Raw genomic sequence first — 24,290 nt, 5'->3', positions numbered from 1 at the left:
CCACATTCGCTTGGATTATTAAGTTTTCTGTGCTCCAAACAGAATACGAACTGGCACCTCCCATCGTGACTAATGAGGGCTGCCTCGGCGAGAACAGAAGGGCTGACAGCCAGCGAGGCCTAGTTGGCAGGCCCCAGCCCAGGCCTCGCCCGCATTCATCATCCGCTAAACCAATCCACCAATTCCGCACCACCATTTGTCATTAATTATGCTAATCAGCACACCATTACTCTCTGATGACACTGTAGCTGTTATTAGCTAGTTATGGCTTTTCAAAAGCACAACTTATTGTGCATGCACGGGCTGTGCACGCATCAGCCTACAGGGAAGAGATGTCCAATTACGAAAAGAAGAAATTTGCTATTATCTTTTTATAACAAACCAATTTAGTAATTAGAAAAGTCTCTGAATTCATAGGTTCTTTTTTTCTTCCCTCCCCTAAAATAATTGAAACAAACAAACAAAAAATGCTTTTCAGTATTTTTCTGAAAGAAAAGGAAACACCAACATGGAGTTTTATTTTTTTCAACATGTTTAAAAGTGGGGCCTGGTAGCAGGGGGTCAGGTGGGGTGGGGTGACTATACACAAGAGTGGACACATAAAGACTCCTGGTGGGCTGGGCTTTTCTTTCCAATTCTGAATTTGCAGGACACTTTAATACATGTATTTCAGTCACCACGAATGTCTGTGATGAAAGTACACCCGTGCGACCTTTTACAGGTTGCTTATGGCAGGTCGAAGCTGTTCACATGATGTCGCCAGACTGCGCACACCTTACCTGGCAGATGCTTATGGGAGAAGCACAGCAAAGCCCCTTTAACCCTCCCGTGCCCCAGCGATACCGCCAAGGGCATCAACGCCGCTCAGGTGACCTTGGAGACGGGCGATTTGGCCAGATTAGCACGTGTCCAGCGCACGGTTTGGGACTGTACTCAGGGCTGGCAGAAGGAAGGAGTCGTCTGGGTCAGCAGCCAGACCAAGGCAAGGGAGACTCTTTTTCCAAAGCTCAAGGCTCCGCAGAGGGGTGGCCCTGACCCTGCGTGTTGGTGGGGCAAACCTGCAGGCTCTCGTGCAAACCGGGCTTTAATCTCAAGTTGTTGTGTTCAGGCTGGAGTCTTTACAACTAGTTTTAGAAGCTTAGTCTGTATTAAGAGCTCATTAATATCATCAGAGTAAATGGGCCTATTAAAACATCTTTAAGCAATATCTGAACATAAATCTCCCTAAACTATATTTAATGACTGTACTTAAGATACATTATATGCAAGTCTTAATGAGACATTAGATAGCATTTTGAAGATTAAAATTAGAGAATCCATATAAAGTCTGTCCACTTAATGTAGCCTTAAGTTATACTGATGAAAGCATTACTACCACATTATTACTGCATTAGAACAAATATTTTTAATCATGTCTGATTTATGCATGCTCTTTTTCATATAATTTTCATTTTCACAAAAATATATCTTGAGTTTACAAAAGACGGCAGGTGAAAGGTTTCAGGTTTTTTGAGTACTCTGGAGGTAAAGAGAATACAGAATTCAGTTAGTACAGGTTACTGAAAGTGCTCTGGGCTCTGAATTACATTTCTTTATATTTGGTCTAATTAGTCATTCCGTACTGTAGGCAGCCAAATATATTTACCTTCCTATTTAACTTCTTTCAAGACTAGACTAGATACAAAGTAGAACTTAACTGAAAATATTTTGAAGACTAGAAAACAGTACAATCTACACAATACTGGCAATGGTAACGTGGGCATCTAACTGAATCTCTTCTCCTGGGCCCTCTGGAGAGCTCACACCCCGAGAGCACCCCTGCCCTGCATCCCAAGTCCCACCCTCAGCAGACACAGCTGGTCTGGTCCCCTCAAACCTGCCAGAGAGGCATCAATAAAGTCCTGCTTCTACTCGAGGATTGGTGGGGAAGCAGGGACGGAGCATTGTGATCAGCAATCAGTGTTGCTAGCAGAAAAATATATTTTTTAAAAAAGACGTGTGATTCCCCCAGGGCTAAAGGAATTGAACGTTTTAAACAGATCCAAATCCACCTCAAGTCTGTTCAAACAAGGAAGCATTCTCAAGGCCTGTGGGAAGGCGGCTATGGGCAAGGGGTGATGACGCACAGAACTAAACAAACTACCTGGATGGAGCAGTTGGGCCACAGAAAGATCTGTGAGTCTCTCTGCACAAGGGATTTGACTCTACCTGAAACAGAAATGTACATCCCAAGTCTATACAAATCCTGATAAGGTTTCATACGCACAGTGGCCCCTTGAAAACAAGTCAAAGTTTAGATTATATACACAGAAATGCGTTACTGCTTTCTGCACTGTATTTAAAATACTACACACCCAAACAGGATTCTTCTCATGCAACAGAAAAACCTGTCCTCCTTCCCTCTGCTTTTGGGAGGAGTTCTCCCAAAGGAAAGAAACTGGATCTCTCCCTGCATCACGGTAACAGGCCTACAATCCCATTTTGGGATGCGCCTGCTGAGTCGTCTCCCGCTACCAGCTGAACTGTAGAGAGAATGTTATCCGAGAACCTGGACAAGGATAAGCTTAGATTAATGTCACCTGGTAAAATGCACAGCCTGGACTTGGATCTGACACCAGCACAAGATGCTTTGCAAAAACTGACGCTTTGGAAAATGTTAGAGACTAATTATCTTTGAGGCTTTTTAGGCTTTATTTTTTTTTTTTTTTTTGATACTTTATACCAAAGTATAACCACCTTTTATAAACGCTATTCAGTTACGAAAGGCTTCTGGGATTATGTAAATCAAGACAAGTCAACCGGTGACACCTCTCTTAATATCAATAGAATGAGATTATCTAGCCTTTTCTTTCCCCCACTCACAGAAGCAGCAGCAGCACAATTTAAACTCTCTGGTCATTAAAAGAAGACCTCTCTTCTAGCATGTAAAATCTGTAGCAACAAGCCTATTTCCATTTGCTTTCCTCAGATACTCTCTCCCTACAAGGAACTACTGCATAGTACAATTTTGCATTTTTAACTGTATGAATTAGGCATTCTTCATAAATAACAGCTATGTTCTATACACAGGAGCTCCTTTTTATTAGGGACACAGTAATGAACAATGAGCAATATGTTCTATTATTCTTTGTCAAATCACAAAATGCTACATTAGAGTAACTGTGCTGGTCAATGTAATATAGTAGATTAAATTCAACTTCTGTGGAAAAACCACTGTAAAACAGCATGATAAGAAGGCTATAAAAAATTTAATTTTACTCCAAACTCCATCACAAAAAAAATGGTGTGAAAAGTAATTTTGCATAATCAGTACACGCCATCTGGAACAATTAACCGATTTCTATAGAACTATGAGGATCAGTCATATCTGCTTATTAAAGATCAGAAATTATACAAGTAATAAATCCTTGAAAAAACTAAGCGTACTCCCGCCTGTCAACGCTATTTTAACTTCAAATACTGAAGAACGCCTGATAAGGCTGAAAAGAAGAGATTAATATATGCAAATTACATCCAGCATTTAAAATCCCCACAACTGTCTCCGGTTTTCTGTCCCTTATTGCTGCCTTTATGTTTTATTCATACACCAACTCACCTGTCACTTCATAAGCTATAATATTATGGGGGTATTATTAAACAGCATAAAGCCGTGCTTTAATTGGAAAGCTTCATTGCATTTTCCAATTATTTGGAGTAAATTAAAAGCAGATGCACATAGTTTAATAAGGAGTCTAATATCAGTTCCGGGAAATCAAAATTCATTGTCATTACTAGGCCGTGATAGTTTTGCAAACTGTACTCAATTTCAGAGGTTTTCAAAAGAAAATCTGTCTATGCAATCTGTTAATTGTCATTCGGTTAATAACTGTTTAAATATCCAAACTACACAGCAGCTTCCTATTAAAAAAAATTAAACTGTGGGGTTTGTGCAAGCAAACAAATCCTGCGAGCCACTCCCGGGCTGGGCTGGGCTTCTCAGACTTGCGGGTTCCCCAGGAAACAATGGAGGCCAGGAGCCACCCACCCGCGAAGGACCGACGTTCTGTGCTCTGAGCACTGGGGATCGCAGCGCCATCAGACAGCTCTTGGTGGAAAAGGGCGGAAGCCCTGTTATAAATCGTGCTTCCTGAGGTCTGTGTGCTGCTCAGCAAAAAATTAGCTTCCAAAGTTTTAATTGGTCTGCCTAAAATAAATCCTTTTAATGAGTGAATGAACTGATTCAGGATGCAAACATGGAAAAATCAAGGACAGCAAACCTCGCAAGCAATTTGTTGTTTTTAAAAAATTGACCCCTAAAGGGCCATCTCTTACTGGTTTGTGACCCGGGAGTGGAGTGTCCCCAGGGCCCTAGCTGGGGCTGCCAGGGTGCCTACAAATGGAGTGAACTGCCAGACAAAGGACTAAGTTTCAAGCCATTATGGATTTAAAGACTGAAATCTTAAAGGTTACTCTTCCTGAGAAACCCTGCTCTAAGCTGCAATAATATCGGAGCTCTGCACCTACAAGCTGCATACATACAGATGCGTGTAGCTAAAGCATTTACAAATGAAAAGTCACGGCAATACTCACACTAGTACACGTAACCTTTTCATTTTTGCACCAAGTGACAGACTTTTTCAAATCCTAGGTGTATAAATTATAATAGGACAAGTAGTAATTGACTTTTAAACTCCACCCCCTGCGAGGGCTACAATTAATCTGTTTTTAGCATAAGAACTGCTGCTCTGCAAAGTTCATAACTTGTAGGCTCTTCTCCCCCAATCCAATTAAAACCTTGGAGACTTTCCAAAAGGTAACAGCACAGGATTTCTTCATCTCCCAGTTCAAAGGGCATAACGGCTTACACCCCAATCATCCCAGGGCAAGCACCCCCCAGACCAGAGAGGACACCAAACACTTGAAGGTGAGAGACCTTGTGGCAATACAACCAGAAACTATGCACAGAGATGGAGATAAAAGCAATTCTTGTGCAGTGATCCAAAAAACAGCATCTCTCTCTTTTTTCCCCCCAAAATTACCTGTTTTAATAAAGTAGACACACTGTGCCAACTGAACCATTTAATTATCTGCATAAATGATGAATCAAAACAATAGTTTGCAAAAATAAATGACTAACCTCTGATTAAAATGTCTGCCCTCATTAAATCCAAATAAAAGATACAATATCTTTTTTAAAAAGGTAGTCTGAAGAAAGGAGCAATCCCTGAGCATTGACAGATAGTCTGGCATCCTTTCTTAAAATGGGAATGTCTCAGAAAGTTGCTTAAACTACTCTCCCAAACCCCAAGAAAGATGGTCTTCAGTGGACGGTGTGTCCCGTGGCTGCCAAGCCAGCCTTTGGCACAGGCCTTAGAGCTCCACTGGCCGCTCTGGAGCATGAGGGAGCCTTCAGGATGTGCCCAGTGGGTGGTGGGACTCTCGACATATCCTGAGACCAAGCCTCGGCTCACAGGTCTGTAAGGACTCTGGGGCAAGGGTCCTGGGATGGGAGGGGCAGGAAAGAAAGAGCCAAAGGACAAAGAAGAAAGGAGTCAAATGTTTCGAGCGCTGAGAACAGGTAATGCTCCTTTCTCAGTCCAGAGCTGATTCAAGGAGAAGGGAAAAGGGAAATCGGAGGCTGATTTAAACGCTGAGAAGTTCTCTTCAAAACTGTTTTTCACCCACTAACAAACTTGCATCTCAAGCAATTATAGATTTCTGAACTAGGGTGGAGGGTTGGACCCTGACTGGGCAGGCTCCGACCCGTGAGTCCCCGTCCGGCCCTGCCTTAGTGGGCCTAAGCCCCCTCCTGACTGCATTTTAGGTGGGGTGGGGCTGGGGTCCTGCTTCAGGGGGAAATAAGACCCATGCTCCCTGGAATGCCAGGGTCTATGACAGTCACGTGAGCTACCATTTCTGGGGGGCCCGCTCAGTACAAGGCACTTCACATACATTATCCCTAATCCCCAAGTTTTAGAAGAGGAAATGACTGAAGAGCTAGTAAACTGTCCAAAGTCGTGCAGCCGGGGAGAGTGGATACAAAGGGTGGGTCTCAAGAATCAGTCCAACAATGAGGATCTCAGTAGCTCCCGCAGGCTGGGCTGCCTGGGTGTGAGACCTGTGGTCCTCACCTCCCGGGACAGACCGTGGACTCCAGCGGAGAACTGAGCACAGAACGAGACGTTACAACCAAGAACAGGTCACCCTTCTCAGAACTGGGAAAACCAATCAGACGGCAAAGTTTACAAGCAGCATCAACAGCCAAGAGGCTTCTGGACACAGAAGGCGCCCACGCTGGGCCTATGGGAGGCCCAACCACCTTTGGCCGGAAGAAGGGTGAGAGGCGGCTGTGTAATTCACAAGCCAAGGGACCCTCTGACAGGAGTGTCAGTGGCATTCTGTTAGCCCAGGGCATATTTAAGGTAAACACAGGAGGCAATGGAACAGAAAGATGGGTGCGTTTATTGCCTCCAGGTAGCAAGCGATTAAGTACTTCTAAGCGTGTCACCAGGAGCGATGCTTAGGGCCGACGAGGCAAGCTTTGCTCTCTCATTCAAAATTATGGATGTCGCCTCGCCGGTGGATCATCAGATCGTTCACGCTATAAAACAAGCCAGGCGCGAGAAACCGCGCGCTAACAAAGGATCTCAACCTTGGCTGAGAGCTCTGCATCACTCATTGTCTCGGAGACAATCAAAAGACAAATCTGAGGACTGAGGGCCCCGCGTTCTCTGGGACATGTGATAAATACACCCCATCCCAACTCCAGGCTGGAGCAATGAAGTCTGTTCTTTAAACATAAACAGGTTAAGACCGTCACTGGCCATTTATAAACAGATGGGGAAAAACAGTACTGGGTATTCAGGACACGGACGCCAAACGCACAACAACAGATGGATGCAGGTATTCCGTCCACGGGAAAAGTGGCTTCGTTGCTACAGAACAGATCAGAACTCTTTGGTCCTGAGGCCAGCAGTTAAATGCACCCATCCTGACATCCTGTGTGGGGGACAGAGAAAACTTCCCGTCTCATCATGGGATCCTGTGTAGCCGTCCAGCCGCTCCCCGAGTTCTACCAACTCTCCCATCATTACTAAGTCATCAGGAGTCTACAGATGCCCACCTGGCAGCTGATCCCCGAGGACTACTGAGGTAGGTCAGCCAGGCTGGAGCCTGGAAGTGGGGACACACAGACGGCAGCAGAACTCAGGCAGCGGAGCCGGCAGGAGGGGACCTGGGACCAGGAGCACACGGGGTCGCACAGGGTCTGGAACAGCTCGGTCACCTCGGTAGAGGCTGGCACTTTAGGAAGCCCAACCTAGAGGGTGAAGCTTCAGAGCAGGTGGCACTACGGTGACTGTCAGTTCATGTAGGAGCCCTGCTGTGTGCAGGGTTCAGAGAGCTGGAGTCGGGGGAGACGCCTACAGTTCAGTCCCAAGACGTGAGAAGGTGTGTCTGGGCTGTCCACTGTCACCTCAGGGCTGAGGGAAGACCACGGCAAGGGGACACCCAGGTGCCCAGAGCTCCCCCCAACCCCAGACAGAGGTTTCCAACAGCAGGACCAGCGGCAGCCTTGCCTGCTAATGGTGGGGAGGTTCCTTGAAGCATCCGGAGTGTTGCCCTTGCTGGTCTGGAAAGGATCTGAGACGGGGCGGAGGGAGGAGCTGTGGGATAATTGCAATCATAAGGGCACCCCTGCAGCACCTCCTATGTGCCAGGCTCGGTTCCAATCCTCACTGCAAACCACTGCTGTTCCCATCTCACAGACGAGGAAACTGAGGCCCAGAAAGGTGAAGGCCCTTGCCTAAGGCCACTCAGCTTTACGAGAGGGGCTGTGTGCTCAGCTCTGCACTGTTCTGCCCAGCAGGACCCACACTTACCCCTGGAGGCGCCCTGAGGGTGCGGGGGTCAGGGAGGGCATCTTCAGTCAAGCAGGAAGGCCTCACTCTGACGAGGTTCCAGAGACGATGGTCCAGGGGCCACCTGAGGTTAAACTACACTGAGACCTAATTAGCCGATGAGTCCTCGTGTGAGCCACTCTAGTGTGTGTCCTTCCAGCGTCGCTTGACACAGGGAGGGACAGGGTCCCCAGCTAGGAGGAATTGTCCCCAGGGTAGTGGCAGAGAGCTGAGGGGCTGGTTGGGCTTGAATGTCAGCCCTTCCACTGACTAGCACTGCTAACTATGGGTAAATCACTCTCAAACCTCAGTTTCTCCACCTGCACAATATTTATTATTATTATTGTCATATTAATGTATAGAATCTGCCTGCAATGCAGGAGACCTGGCTTTGATCCCTGGGTTGGGAAGGTCCCCTGGAGAAGGGAAAGGCTACCCACTCCAGTATTCTGGCCTGGAGAATTCCATGGACTGTACTCAGTCAGACACAACCGAGTGGCTTGACTTTCATTATTATTACAGGGATTCATTCTCTAAGGCTTTGAACAAGGCTTGAACATGGGGACTCAGCAACACTGGAAGCTCTATCTGTAAAACAGAGATCACAGCAGTAACAGTACAAACCCCGAGAGGTTTTCTGTAAGGTTATTGATAAGGATTTGCTGGGATTAAATAACAAAATGCATGGAAAGGGCTTACAACAGAGTTTTGTACATGGTAAGTCTAAAGGAAGGTTAGATTTATTAAAATAAATTAAAGTGATCCATTTTAATAAAAGCAAAAACAACTTCAGCTCCCAAAATGTGCTTAAAGAAGTCACCTTAATTATATCATTTTTTCCCTCTCAGCTGATAGTCTGTTACTGCAAGACAGAGACACAGGTATAAAGAGAAACAAAAGGCTACTTTGATACAAGCTGCTCCTAGGCAGGAGTGTTTGGTAACCCCGATGACTTCACTCACCCCAGAGAAAACCTCTGAAGAAGTGCTAAGAGCAGATGAAGAGCTGAGATTGAGTGTCTTCTATTTGTTTTCAGCATTTCTCTGGCTGCGTGCTAAGTCGCTTCAGTCGTGTCCGACTCTTAGCGACCCTATGGACCACAGGCTCCTCTGTCCATGGGATTCTCCAGGCGAGAATACTGGAGTGGGTTGCTATTTCTTTCTCCAGGGGATCTTCCTGACCCATGGATGGAACCTGGGTCTCGTGCATTTTCCTGCTTGGGTGGGAGGGTTCTTTACCACTAGCGCCACCTGGGTAGACCTTTCTCTGGCTAGGCCTTCAGAAAGGACCACAGTCACGCTGCCTGCCAGGAAGCGAACTATGATGGGAAATGGAGACATATTTCTGCTTAAAAACTAGACAAAGAAGATACACATGCAGAGAGAAAGGTGTCAGAGAGATGGTTTTTCTCTGTCCACGTGTGGGACCTTTATGGTCAAGACAGCGTTTGGATGGCATTTCTCTGAAGTGTGGAGGCAGTAAGTGTGCATTTGCTGGTAACGTCTCGGGTATCCCAATGTGAAAACCACACAAGCTCCTTCCCACACGGCCCCAGCCCCTGGAGGTGTTATCACTGCTCCCCTAGATGCCAGACAATGGCAGACACAGAGGATGCTTCCAAAAAACATGAGCTGAACTATTGCTACAATTGAATGATTAACATTATTGCAATTACTGATGTTGAGAGACGGGGGCATCAGGTCCAGAAAGGCTTGGTGCTGTGCCTGACGTCACTGGGCAGGTCTGTGGCAGAAACTTCGCTGCACCTACCCTTCTGGCTCCTGCCCAGAATCTTCCCACCACCTCTCAGCTGCCTCACTCAAGGATTTAAGAGGGAGGGGGACGTGGCCCATTAAACCAACGCCGCCTACTCTCTGCCACACGTGAAAGAAAAATATGGAGAATGAAGGCACAGCAGGGGGTGGCCATCTTTTAAGAACACTCAAGTATCCGTCACCTCATTATATTTTTATTTTTCACCATGACGAAACTGGAAAAAGTCTTAACTTTCTCCTGCCGGGGGAGCACAGGAAGAGCAGAAATGAAAACCTGGAGACGAAAGCAGCACACCCAACCCCCCGCCGCAAGCACTTTTCCTCCGAAAAACCAAAGGCGTGTTGCAAGATTTTATGGAGGTCCCCGGCTCACTCTGCCAAGCGCGTCTTCCCTTCCTGCCCCCACACCAGCATCCCGTCACTTTCCCGAGAAAGGGCTTGTGGGCCACTGGCCACGCAAAACAGCCCACGTCTAAGTGACAACGCGTGACAGGATGTCTCCTTTCTGGGTGGTGCCCAGTGGAGCTGCGCCAGAGCTTTTACTGCAAGTTTCTCCGGCCCCAGGAAGACGTCTTCCCTGAGCACTCAGAGCACGCCGACTGCTGAGAAGAAATCTTACGCGCAAAATCATACAACGGAGCGCAGGACTGAGAAGATGAGCCAGTGTGCCCTGGGTGATAATTCTCAACAAACCTCTGGGCTCCGGCAGGGGAGGTGCTTCCCGATTTATGAAATACTCTCACACGTCCTGGACCCTCGTAACAAGAAGGCAACAGGCGGTTACTGCATTGTCTCGAGAGTGAGAGTGTTAGTCACTCAGTCATGTCTGGCTCTTTGCGACCCCATGGACTGTAACTGTCAGGCTTCTCTGTCCATGGGGATTCTCCAGGCAAGAATACTGGAGTGGGCTGCCATTCCCTTCTCCAGGGGAAGCTTCCTGACCTAGAGCTTGAACCCAGGTCTCCCACATTGCGGGCAGATTTTTCACCATCTGAGCCACCAGGGAGGGGTGAATAACTAGCATCGAGCGACTTGCCCAGGGCCACGTAACACAGGGCCCTTGCACAGCTCTACCTGGGAACCATTTGTGTGGGTTATTCAGCACACCACCTGTGCGGCCATTCACGGCGGCTCTGTGCGATGGCTGCATGCGCTTCTGACCCCAAATGCCCTGTCAGTCACATGCTGAACCTTCCTGCTGCCCTGGAAGTGGGAACACGGGGCCTGGCACACGGCAGCGCTGTCTGCTGAATGAAGAGAGAAGTGAACAGTCGTTCTTCTCTCTCTGCCTTTAATAACATCCTCAATGACTCAAAAAGGAGTGAAGACAGACTCCGTCCTCTCTTCTAAACACAGCCTCTGCTGTCTCAGCGTGCTCACAGGTGAAATGGCTCCAACACAAAACCGAGGGGGAGGAAACCAGCACCCCAACTGGGAGGGAATGAGACAAGCCTCGTGGCAGAGGCAGTGTGGGAGCAGGACGTCAGGGATGGGTCAGCAGAGGAGACGCTGGGGCCATCAGGCCACAGGACCGGCAGGGACAGGTGCACAGAAAGACACAATGGAGAGAGGACACCGGGAGCTACCTGGGCTGGGGGGCCTGGAGGAAGAGACACCGCACAGGGAGAGACTGGCCATCGACAGCCCCCACTCTCGGCAAGTGAGGTACGCATGAACGCAGTCGGCAGTGGTCTGGGGCTGGCGTGAACGTGATCTGAAGAGGTGTGCTTTGGGGACGTCAGTCTGCCACCTGGGCAACTGGACTGGGGACTGATAAGCCAGGTCAAGGAAGTCTGAGTACCAACAAGGTACCTGCCAGGCCCGAGCCCAGCTGGCCCCGGAGGCGGGGACACAGAGCACAGAGGACCACGCCCGATGCTCGGGTCCAGAAGATGGGCCGGGGGAACTGGACGAGGCTCTGGCCCTCATCTGTCAGAAGGGTGACCCAGAGCCCAGCCCAGGGGTTTCGGGGTCTCTCTCTGCAAAATCCTAGCAGAGGTGACTGCAGAGCGGAGCCCCTCCAGGAGGCGAGAGCTCCCCAAGCGCCCTGCGTGTCTGCCCGCACACGCTGTTCATTAACTCCGGTGACACGGCAACCACGGTTGGGTGTATGAAGGCACGTCCAATTAGCCGGGCCTACATGAATATTTGCACTCTTAAATCTTTTGCATTTCGAAAGGGTTAAAGCTTATTATTAGCATATAATTTACAGTCCTTTCTCCCAGGAAAGGAATAATGCACAGTAAATGCCACATTCATTTTAATAATACATGTTACAGTCTGTGCCCAACATCTGCACAAAGGTAAAGGAGACAGATTTTTTTGACGTGTCCCACTCTGCCATCTAAACACAGGCTTTTTGTTTCTTAAGTGACGGAAGGTTTAATCAAGAAAGCAGGCAATTCATCAATCGCAACAAGGCGGCGTGTGAGCGCCTGACAGCACACACATGGTTGTGTACAGAGCAAACCTGGCCACCTGTCACCCGCACCTTTGCATCAGGATGTACAGATCTACTACTCGAGCAAGTCCCCACCCGCGCCCGCTCGGTTCTGTCTGCTCTTCTCCTCGTTTCCTTTGTGCTCGGTTTTGTTGTCAGGGCAGGAAGAGATGGATAGACAAGGGACGCCATGTTAGAGGGGATGATAAAAATTTATATGCCTTTAAAATGACTTATTTCCTTCTTGATTCGAGCACCATTATTATAAATATATATATTTTTTCACTCCACTGAGGAATCTTCCCCATATGCTATCATCTGGCACCCGTCAAACCCACGTTCCTCCCTTGGTTCCCTGCCTCTCCTCCCTCCAGCTCACCCCCCACCACTCTGAGCAGTCCTAGGTGAGTCTGAAATCCTCAGTGGAGGATACATGAAAAGAAGTGGGCGGGGGGGGTGGGGGGAGGTCTGAAGTTCAAGGCCACAGAAGCCGCAAGAACATGTCCATTAATTCACAGGCCACAGAGGTAACTGTGAATGCAGAGGCTGACTAACGTTTACTCTGGGGCTCCCGCTGGAAGCTAGCAGCCCTTCCCCAGCTTTGAGGTTGTGAACCCACCCGCAGGCTGGCACTCACCCACACATGTGACACCCACACAAAACACACGCAAACTCTGCAGCATAAACATGGCACGTGGACGGCTGTCAGTCAGAACACCTCACACAAAAAAGAAGGGCATTTCTCATTTCTCACATGCCCGATTGTTTTAGTCTTTTGCTCGTTTTCCCACCTGGCATTGCTTTATGGTCATTAAAGTATCAAGTTTGTTTCTGACTTTCCTGGAGAGATTTTCTTCTCCTAATTGAAAGACAGAAATAACGCAATCACTAAAAATGAAAGGAAAATACATTTGTAATTGTTTGGTATGCTATAGACAAGTTTCTAAAGGATCACATTGTAAAACACACAGATTCGTTTTCTTTTCATAATAAGATGAAGAGCCGGTGGCAGAAATTTTATCCAGTTGGATGAAATATATAAATCATGAATTTCATAATACTGATAATTAAATGTCCATCTTCCAATTTAAATGAGGACTAGATTAAAACTGCATGGAGAAGGCTGATATTCAGAAATCATTAATTATTTTTAATTGCTTTGCGCTTTCCTGGTCTGATGTCAGAGTCACACAGCTGGTACGGGGTTCTGTGTTTCAGATAAAATCCCCCTTCTCTCTGAATGAGGGTCATGGCTACACTGCCTGCTGACGGACTCGGGCTTGTCCATGCTCACATGCTTCCTGATGTCAAACATCTTGAAAACGGACTGGTTTTTAAGAGGGAACAGCTGTGGAGGGCAATAAGCTGGCTTTTCCACAATCAAAAAGAAAACCAAAAAGGGGAAAAAAAACCCCAAAACCTGAAAAACCCAGAAGAGCTCAAGACAGGGTGACTGCACCCCCAGTTGGCCAGGTCGGCTCCGGGTTCCCTGGCTCTGTCTGGGGCAGCTCCACGCCCCTTTCACTCTCAAAAGTGACGACGTGGAAAACACATTAAGTGGTCAGCCTGGTACTGAAGGACAGATGAAGACATCAGGCACTAAAAGATGCTCCCCGCACCGTGTGGCCTCCATGCACGTCTGCGTGTGGCTCACCCTCAAACTGGGCTGTTTGAGAGTTTTGGCTTTATTACGTGCTGGTTTTAATGTGCACCTGCTTTATTTTACTATTTTACACAACTATGTTGATTTTTTCAAAAGCAAGAAAAATAAGTTCTTTGGGAAAAAATTCTTCACGTGGAGCTATGAATCCGTTTATAACCACCACAAAAACAAAAGAACGTTACCGTGTCGCTTCCCTGTTCATGAAGCAAAACCTGCCATGAGACTGATGGGACGTTCCTAGGTTGGAAAAAGCAATTCTGGGGTCTCTGAATTGCGCTACTCGTTATAGGGACCCTCGGCACAGGAAACCCTCAAGGTGGACAGGACATCAGGGAGCTCCTCTTTCCTGACGTCCCCCAGGTCTCCAGCCCCTGGTCTGATGCCCAGCACAAGGACATTTCTTAAGAAACATCTCACTCGGGCTTCCCTGGTGGTCCAGTGGTTAAGAACTCACCTGCCAATGCAGGGGACACGGGTTCGACCCCTGGTCGGGGACGATCCCACGTGCCTCAGAGCCCCTGGGCACTTGCGCCACAGTGACTGAAGCCTGTGTGCCCTAGAGCCCCTCCTCCGCAACAAGAGAAGCCACTGCAATGAGAAGCGTGTGCACGGCAACTAGAGCAGCCCCCACTCAGCTAGAGAAAGCCCGTGGGCAGCAAGGACGACTCAGCGCAGTAAAAAAAAATCACTGCATTCAACTTCCAAACATTTAGGGTTTCCAACATGAGTCGGTCACACTCTATCGTTATCAAGCTCACTGAAAAGCGGCTCTTCTGTTGTTTCCAGCACCTTACCGGGCCCTCTCTATGCGGAAGAATTCATAAAAGGAATAGTTACATTCTTCCCGATCAACTGGCTTGTCTCTATGTTGCCTATAAAAAGATTTGACTCTGGACCAAACCTGGAATCTCCCCTTCATGCAAAACCCCACCCAAGGCTGCACTCTCCTCTGCTATCCTGTATTTTCATCCACTCCTGCTCTGCCCCTTCCATTTTCACTTCGCTACATGCGTTTTCAGAGCTACCTTAAATCTTTCTGGAATAAGTGGAAGAGAAATGAATAAGTGCTCAGACATCTAAGCATCAAAAAAAAAAAAAAAAAATGATAAGAAAAAAATAAAAAGGGGAGGACACCACCACCTGGGACCAAAATAGAAGACTTTGAGGAGCAAGAAGACATTCTTTAAAAGAAAACTAACAGTCACTAGAAGTTCTGACAAGGAAACTTAGGAGCTGGGGCTCTGGGACACAATCTAGAGAAATCAACACGGCCTTGAAGAGTCCCCCCGGGGGACAACACCTTAAGGGCATCTAACCAAGGGAGACACAGCAGTGAGAACACGACCGGGAAAGCATGCGCCTGCCAGCTGCCACGGATCACAAGTGAGACCAGTTTAAAAAGTGGTTTGCCGACCCTAATATATGCGGGTTACAGAGTGGGCCACACCAGGCACCCACCGTTTTACTTCATCTCCTCTTTCAAGGAAAACCACCCTCAAACCTTAGAGAGTGAATACCATGGAGATGGGGGATTTGAGGGGCAAGAAAGGTCAGGTGGCAGCAGGTGCGTCCAGGTGCTTTCGGGCTCAGCTGGGGACTGGAGGGCCAGCAGACGCAGAGGATGGTCAGTGATCTCGGAGGAACATCAGTGGATAGGAGGGTCCAGGGGACGGGACAACAGAGGACAATCATGTCCACAAAAAGGGACAAGAAGCAGCTATTGATCTGTGGTCTGGAAGTGATTTCCGTTAGAATTCGAAAGCACAGTATGAGTCTGTGAGAGTGTTAGTTGCTCAGTCGTGTCCGACTCTGTGACCCCATGGACTGTAGCCCACCAGGCTCCTCTGTGCACGGGATTCTCCAGGCAAGAAAACTGGAGTGCATCACCATTCTCTTCTCCACGGGATCTTCCTGACCCAAGGATCGAACCCAGGCTCTCCTGAATTGCAGGCAGATTCTTTACCATCTGAGCCACGGGGAAGTCCTTGTGAAGCACTCAGACGGAGGCTTGTGAGCCCTCAGAAAAGACGGTGGCCACTTGGGAAGCTTCCCAAGAGTGTGCTGAATTAACCCCAAGCCGGTATTTTTTATTATGGGAATAACACGTGCTATCATAGAAAAGTGAGACACTGCAAAGAAACAAAAAGAAGAGCTGGAAAACCCAGTGAAAACCACTGTGAATGTCTTGTGTGTGTACGTTTCCAGGTCTGTGGATATATCCTTTAAAATGAGATCACACTGCACACTCCAGTTGTCACTTAGCATTATTCATGCACACCTTTTTATCTAAATAAAAAATCTGTTTGATGCTTGAGAAGTTAAGGCCACTGTATGGAGGTTTCATAATTTAACCGACTTGCCTTTGTTTTAGACATTTAGGATATCCACCCCCCACACCTCTTTTTTTGAGTTATTACATTTAAAAAGCAGCAGTGCTCGCCCTTGCGGATAAGTCTTTTTTTTGCACATCTGTAAGCATTTTCCAGAGGAAATTCCTGGAAGAGGAAGTGTGAGGATCAAAGTTGTGCTTCATGGCCATTCTGATGAGGGTAATAGCTGGCAGAGAAGGGAGTAAGCATCTCAGGATTTTGGCACAGAGGCTTAGAAGTTCCTCACCCCAATTCTGTGGGCAGGAGAGAGCTACCCACAGGCTGGATGGTGGAGAATAGTTGGCACGCATCACTGATGGGATGCGTGGTATCCCAAATGGCTGGGCGGATATGAATGCACAGCGAGACAGCACAGCTGAACAACACAGAGGACCTTGCGGAGATGGGCTGGGCTGCTCGGAGGTGGTGGCCCCAGCTGCTGGAGGGCTCAAATAGCATTTAGAATGATCGCCTCCCTGAGATGTCATAAAGGGTATTCCTGGGCAAGGTAGACATGGGCTAAAAGCTTTTCTTCCTCCCTCCCTTCCTCCCACAACTGTTTCAGGAGCACCTCTGTGTGCTAGGGACAGAGCTACACGTGGTCCATACCAGATTCCCCAGCAGTGTCACTCCCTTTGCAGGCAGGACACAGATGAACTGTCTCAGTGAGAGTACAGAGGGGAGATCCTAACAGGTACGCCCTTAGGAAAATATGCAAAAGTAAATATCACTTTAATAACCATATGTACAAATGAAATGTGGGCTGCTTTTCAAATTTCTGATTACCTTGTTTGGAAATCTACTTATCTTAGGAAGGGACTGCAAATGAAGGGAGCGGTAATCAAGTGTTTTCAGGAATGAACCAGAGCAGACCAGGAGTTTGTACCAAAGGCTCAGGGCCTGAGGTCTGTAGTGAATGTGTGCAGGGCTGGTTTAGAAGGAGAACAGTGTGGTGGCTCAATCCATTACCAGCAGAGCACCAGCCATTATGGCAGCAGGCACGGGGCCCGGGCTGGGCCTGCGGCACCCGCTGCCTTGACTGTTTCTGGAATAAACCTTTGAAACCTTAACTTCGCAACACCAAACTGAGACGTGCCATTCGGTGCCAAGCACCGTTGGAACGGGGGGGGGACGGCGGGGAGGGTGTCTCTGCTTCCCTCTAGCCAGATCGGCTTGCAGGCAGGCTGCTGGTGGGCGGGCAGGCTTCCCAGCTGCACCATGGTTGCCCAGTGCTGAGCTTGCAGGCCTTACGGAGCCAGCGGGCCCTGCAGGGCATGCCTGGCAGCCTCACAATGAAGCAGTCCTGGACCCTGGCAGAGCAATTTGGGGCCTGCAGCCGCCGAGGAGGCCTGAGCTGCCTGCTGTTATGGGCTGCGGCCTCAACTACCTCTGTTTGGAAGATAAAATCCAATTGACTGCCACTTACATAAATGTAACAGGAAGTTCCTGAATGGCTTCCCCTGTGTCTTGAGGCTGTTACCTCGGTACTGCTAAACTAACAGCTGAAATGAACCCAGACAACACCTCATCAAAGCTGCGGGGCAAGGAAGCAGTGGTCCAGGGGCAGACAGGAACATTCCTGCCAAACCAGAGGAGATTTCACTTCGTGGGCCCTTCTCTGCAGAAACGTCAACAGCTGGGAAAGCCATCAGAGAACCCAGGTGAGGTGGGGGCAGCTGGACCCTGTGGCTGGAAAAAATTTGCAAGCTGGAGGGGGGAAAAAGGCATCTGCTTTGGTTGAGCTGCCTGTATGTGCATTCAGAGCGGGATTTCACCCCGCTGGATTTCACAGGCCTGTTTTGCACCACTCTGCCACTAAGCATCTGGGGAAATATCCAGCTTTTCTACAAAATAGGTCATCTTTCCACATTTGTTATGCTCCTTGTCGACTCTGCTGAAATAGCCAGAGCACAGAAGAAATTCTCCCTGGAGACGCTGCTCTCAGACAACATGAGCCCGCTCCCCTTGGGGACTCGGCTCCTGGCATGGGGCTAGGAGGAGGGCTGTGGGGACCTCCCTGTCGCTCCCCTTTCCCGGCAGGAGTGCCACCCAGAAATGGAACAACTGGCCTTTGCTTATCCTTCCAAACCTATTAGGGAGCGATCATAACAAAGAAAAACGAATACTGACACGAATTATACCATTGTTCTATTTCATCTGTTTAGTACCCTGAAGTTGCAATTTTTAGAAAAAAAGATTACCTTTCAAATAACCGGTTCATTATGGTACATGAATGAATGCCATGTTCCCGTGTTCAAAACGTCACTCACCATTAGGGGTGCATGCTGGTAAGTGGCACCGATGTGCCATTTCCCCTTGATACACCAAGGCCTCCGACTGGAGGCCCCTGTATAATCGGAGTCAAGTTCGTGGGTTTCCTCAACTCTTAGCAACTCCCCTGCACTGCCCGCCACCTAATGAATCTCAATTCCGTAATAAGGCTTTGTAAGTTTTTCCCTCTCTGGGTAAGGTGAAAAAGAAAACTGTGATGAAGTTCCTGCCAAGGTAACACTATCCATTTCAAGGCCGAGTTCAGAAATCACAGACTCAGATGATGGGGGTTGGGGGGAGCGGGAGGGAGGCCCCCTGTGTACCCTCTGGTCGCAAACCCGGTCTTGAGAAACAAGAGGCGAGGACAGATGTGGACAGGAGGGCAGGCGGCACCGGGCCTCGGATCTGCGCAGTCCCTGGTCCCTGCGGGGAACTCGGCTTGGACCTGGCAGGTGAACAATGTGGTCACTATTCTCCGAAACCTCCCTTCAAGCTTGCGAAACCCACACGCTGTTTTTCATCATTAGTTTCAAAACATGCTGAGGTTCTGGCCCTTCACTAAGTGCTGCGGTGACACGGAGGAAAGGGGAGGCCTGGACCCTGTGGGGAGCAGGCCCCTTGCAGGGGAAGAAAGAGCAACGAGACGCACAGGTGCCGTTAGAAGTGAGACGCGCAGAGGGAGGTGGTGCCCGGGACACAGGCATGCTTGCTGGCCCTTGGCGGTGGCCCACCTACCTGAGATGGCATAGAGATTGGAGTGCTGGTATTCATAGTCAGCCCGAGTGCTGTTCCTGCCTCGGAAGGTAGCGGGGAGCGTGAGAGAGATGTGCCTGAGGAAGACAGAGGAGAGAAAAGGAGGTTACAGGGAGCATGGAGCAGTCCCCAAGGCTCAGAAAGCGCAGGTGCCGCCATAAGCCCACAGCGCAGCAGGCCTCCATCTACCCAAGCAGCTCAAGTTCCCCAAGGAATTGAGAAGTTTCTGGACATCAGCAGCTACCTTTTCTATACACAGAAGGACATCCAAGAGGAAGAAAGGGTTTCCCAAGCCTTACATGATGTCCCAGGTGCCTGGAGGAGGCGGGTGACTTAACCCTGATCTCTGCTTACTGGGCAAAGCACACCAAGGGGACCAGGATGCTCAGCTCCGAACACAAGCCTCGGTTTGTCCCGTCATCTTGGTCCCATTACCCACCCAGTGGCTTCCACGCCTGTCCCAGGAAGCACTTGGTGAAGGAAGATGTTAAGGGTTATTACCAGGTGAGCCCAGGAAACGAGGCCCACTGAGAATCAGAATGGCACGTTCCTCTGAATTCTGTGAGCGGCACACGTCCGCCTCAGGTGGCAGCACACAGTAGATGCTCAGAAAGCACCTTCCATTGACCCAGTGTATCTTTTATGGCACAGGTGTTGGCCCATTAAGGCTCAACGCCCAGAGTGTAAGTGCATCCTCGTTCAAAGCATATAACCCATTTGGTGTGGTTATCAGCTGCCTTTTAGTGAATGCTGAGAAGAAAAGATGATGATAATAGGAAAGACATTTAAAACCCAACAGGTCTGGGGGGCACAGTCACCCCTTCGTGGTACGACGGGCTGGTTTGAAGTCGCTCAGCAGCCTGAGCTCCAGTCACACAGTCATTCCCAAAACGGGAGAGGCTGGGATGGAGGGTACCGATCACGTAAAGGAAGCTGACGTTCTGCACGCTGCCCGTTTCATACAACAAACACGTAGTCTTCTAGAACGGCTCTGGGAGGGAGGTGGGGCCTGTTCTCACGGGGCCAGGAGGAGCAGAGGCCCTCCCAGGGCCAAGATGAAAGCCGAGGGCTCTAAGTGAGGTGGCTGAGCTGTGGGGTGAGCCCTGAAGGTGAACACCGGTGCCATCCGGCCAGCCGCTCAAGCAGGCGGCGGGGCCTTGCTGGGCACGGGGGGGACCGGTGACACTTCACGTGAGAGGAGTATCCACAGGGCGCTGGGATGCATGTGCTGTGAACTTGCACTGCTGGCTCCTTCCTGATCAAAGGGTGACACCGAGGCGAGCTCTTTCCACAAGGAGCTCTAGGCTACAGGGGACAGAAGGGCTGGAACAAACTGGGGTGCACCAGGAGATGTGCTCCAAGGAGGATAAAATCTGTGCACTCAGCATGAAGGCGGGGGTGCAGGGCTTACAGTGGCAGCCCCTCCGAGCTGGATGTGGGTTACAGGAGGGGACAGGACCTACGTACGGGCAGTCAGGGAGCCACTCTGCTGCAGGGCTAGAGTGGGAAACAAAGCCACAGCCAGACAGGAAAGGATGCCAGAAGCCACACTATGGGCTTTGGGATCTATCCGCTTGGATGAAGGTTCCTGAACTCTGTTCTGCTCGTCAGAGTGCAGAGGCAGTGCTCTAGGCACCTGGGAGCTCGCTAACAACACAGACTCAGCTCCCCGACCTGGGGAGTCTGTTCAGAGGCCTGGGGGGGGTGCACCCTAGAAATCCCTGGAACCAGGTGAGCAGTGACTCTGAGGATGGGCTGGTTTGGGAACCCTGGCAGGGGGAGGAGAGCTTCAGAGGGTGGAAGCAGGTGATCGATGCCTCCGACCGCAGCACTCAGTCAGTGGAGCTGAGCAAACAGAAGAATAAATTACTGACTGTGGTTGTGGTTGAGCAGAGCTAAAACAATGACAGGCGGCCCTGTAGAGAAGGTCGGCTGGCCCTGAGCGGGGGCCTCGGGGTCAGCAGATCCCTGGGTTCTCTTCTGGCTCTGCATACCGGCCCTGCAAGGCAGGAACCCAGCCTGGTGTAGAGTGAAAACGTGGGCACCTGTGTCGAATATCTTTAAGCATTTCAAGAGGGCGACAGCAGAGCCTTGAACCTAGTGTGGGGCCCTCCAGAACGGGGGCCTGTGCCATGCGCTGGCCACACATTCGTGCAGCTGGTGTGCCCCACGTGCTGGCGCTGCACCCACTGTGCCCCGAGGCCTTTTCCAGGAGCTGGGGAAGAACTGAGCTTCAGCACTGCCATGCCCTGAGACCACTGAGCCCTGAAAGCCCTAAGAAGGTACGCCACACCTAAGGACGCACCACGCCGCTGGCATGGTGTGGCAGCGCTCCAGGGCCCTTGCAGAGGAGGCAGGGTGTTGGCGGAACCTCAGATGACAGGCCAACCCGGGTGACAGCACAGGGGGGTCTCTTCCTTGGCTGAGAAGACAGAGCCAGACCAGCTAGATGGCCATCAGAGATGGCCAAGGGAGCCCTGGTCCAGTCAACCCAGACCTGGGGAGGGGGGACTCAGGGTGGCAGGACAGGCAGGGTCCTGCTTTTGCAGAGCTCCCCTACTGCAGATGGTGACTGCAGCCATGAAATGAAAAGACGCTTACTCCTTGGAATGAAAGTTATGACCAACCTAGACAGCATATTAAAAAGCAGAGACATTACTTTGCCAACAAAGGTCTGTCTAGTCAAGGCTATGGTTTTTCAGTAGTCATGTATGGATGTGAGAGTTGGACTATAAAGAAAGCTGAGTGCCAAAGAATTGATGCTTCTGAACTGTGGTGTTGGAGAAGACTCTTGAGAGTCCCTTGGATTGCAAGGAGATCCAACCAGTTCATCCTAAAGGAAATCAGTCCTGAATACTCATTGGGAGGGGTGATGTTGAAGCTGAAACTCCAATGCTTCAGCCACCTGATGTGAAGAGCTGACTCATTTGAAAAGACCACAATGCTGGGAAAGATTGAAGGCAGGAGGAGAAGGGGACGACAGAGGATGAGATGGTTGGATGGCATCACCGACTCAATGGAGTCGGTGGAGTTTGCGTAAACTCTGGGAGGTGGTGATGGACAGGGAGGCCTGGTGTGCTGCAGTCCAGGGGGTCACAAAGAGTCCGACGTAACTGAACTGAACCGAACCCTGTAGCAGGGGTCAGGGACATGCCACCAGGTTACAGGAGCCATGGCTGATGTGGGGCGAGTGGGAAGACTCTCCACGCTCCCCCAGGAAGTGCTGTTCCCCCTGGGAGCTGGGGATGGGGGGCAAGGAGGGGCTCTGGGGTAACTCCTAAGCAGCAGGAGGTCTGGCTGAGGAGAGGGGCTTGGAAGGAGGTGGGGGTGGCTAGGGCCTGAAGCCGGCTGAAGAGAGCGCTTTGGGGTCACTGCATGCAGGGCCCTGCACAAGTTCTGACTTTACCCTGAAGAGTTTTAAGCTGAGAAGGGATAAGCTCCAATTAATAACTTTAGAAGATTACCTCCCTATGGGAAAGTGAGGGGGAAAAATTGAGATGTACTGTAGATGGGAAGAGAGCAGCCAATTTTTATGAGGGTTTTCATGGAACTGCAAGCAGTTATGCAGCACCTACTATGTGCAGACTCAATGCTTCCCACCCAAATCTCCTGCTGTGATCCTCTAAACAGACAGTTTCAGGGGGATTCTATGGCCCACAGAACTTAAGAAGTGTAGATCAGAGAATCAAGCTGCCTGGCTCTACAGCTGCCCCATCCACAAGGACTTCTCCGTCCAAGCTTGCCTGCCTTTCGAGGGCATCAGATTTTGCCTGGCTGACCCCATCCTGCAGACTGCAACCCCCTTCCCTCTGCCCCCACCCTGGGACCTGGTTCTCTTTCCCCCTCGCAGATGGCCCTTCCTGGCTCCTCTTCCACTTTGCGGGGCCTGCTGTTGGCAAGGGTTTGGTTTAGCTCTCTTCTCACTCCACGCACTTTCCCTGGGCAGCCTAACCGGCACCTGTGCCCTGGTCTGAGCCGTCCTCACACACCAGCCACCTCTCCAGACACTCCTGTCACTCCTGTCTCCACCAGAAAGCGAGAAAGTTGTGATTCTCTGGGTCTGCCTCGGCCTGATCCTTCGTCTACCCTGCTCCCTCCTCCTGCGGTCTCCACTTCCTCCTTACTTCCTCTTCAATCTCCTGTTGGTCCTTTAAGACTCTGTCTGAGCATCCTCGTTTGGTAAAAACCCTTCCTGGGCTTGTCCCGGGGGGGACTGGGTGCCTGGATGTCCTCTCTCACTCTGGTTGTCTCAAGACACATCAAGGAAAAGGCCAACTCTCATCAAGTTGGTACCCCATTTTCTAGGACAGGTTCTTCCCCAGGGCAGACGATCACTGAACAATTAAGAGTGCTGAACAGACTCCACTGAAACCCCTGGGTCTTTTTGGACACGAACTGCTGTTGCCTCTACTATTGCATTTCTGCCTGTGGGCTTGGTCAGTTAGACTCAGAGGTCTCTAGGAGACCCATGACACCACACACCCCACTCCCTGACACTACAGAGGAAAACAGGTCGGTGTAAGAAGTCAGTGGTGGCAGTGACCAGGAATTCACAAGGGAAAAAAGAAAGAAAAGGCTCTGAGCACTATACAACGGGCAGACAATGTGGGGCTGGTGCAGGTAAGTGGGAAATTCCAAGAGAATTCAAGTCACAGGCCTGACTCTTTCAGAGGCTAATTGCTCAACAGGAATCCATCCAACTGAAGTCAAGTCACCAAAAGCTTCAGCTCTGGTGGCTGATAGCCACCAGGTGGGGAGGGGGTTTTAGGGCAGCAATCTGAGCAGCAAGAAGACCCCTGGCCAGAGAGGGCTGAAGGGAGGAGACCCCACATAACAAACAGCTGCTTTGGCATCATCACTTCTCTGGTTACTGGACGCAGGGAGGAAGGGGCATGGGGACAGGAGGCCACAAAGGTACATCAAGGTCTCCTGTTAAAGAGAGTGGACAGTTCGGGCTGAGGGGACAGGGCACCCGTGGTTTAAATCCAACGAAGGAGGAGTGACCCAGGGGCTCGGTGTCAGATCAGCCTGGAAGTGAGGATGGGCAGGACTGGCCCAGTGGTCAGCTGAACCTTGGAGCGCAACGAGAGTCTTAATTCCTCAGCGTCTGGTGGGAGCCCATCTGCCAGGCACTGGGCTGGG

At 49.9% G+C, this 24,290-nt stretch overlaps 1 protein-coding gene across 10 annotated transcripts in view; it reads right to left on the bottom strand.

Annotated features, from left to right (window-relative positions):
- Window positions 1–24,290, bottom strand: part of MVB12B (multivesicular body subunit 12B) — a 202,119-nt gene that overhangs the window by 71,449 nt on the left and 106,380 nt on the right. For 7 of the 10 annotated variants that reach the window (XM_070799247.1, XM_070799252.1, XM_070799246.1 and 4 more), the window contains exon 7: window positions 19,131–19,225. The exons of the other annotated variants lie outside the window; for them this stretch is intronic. In XM_070799247.1, the coding sequence (XP_070655348.1) occupies window positions 19,131–19,225 (95 nt within the window). The remainder of the gene's footprint in view (window positions 1–19,130; window positions 19,226–24,290) is intronic. 10 annotated transcript variants of the gene reach the window in all.

This window comes from Bos indicus, chromosome 11 (genome assembly GCF_029378745.1).
Source record: "Bos indicus isolate NIAB-ARS_2022 breed Sahiwal x Tharparkar chromosome 11, NIAB-ARS_B.indTharparkar_mat_pri_1.0, whole genome shotgun sequence".
NCBI lineage: Eukaryota > Metazoa > Chordata > Mammalia > Artiodactyla > Bovidae > Bos > Bos indicus.
Note: the sequence above shows the minus strand (reverse complement) of the source record. Positions and strands in the feature narration are given on the sequence as shown.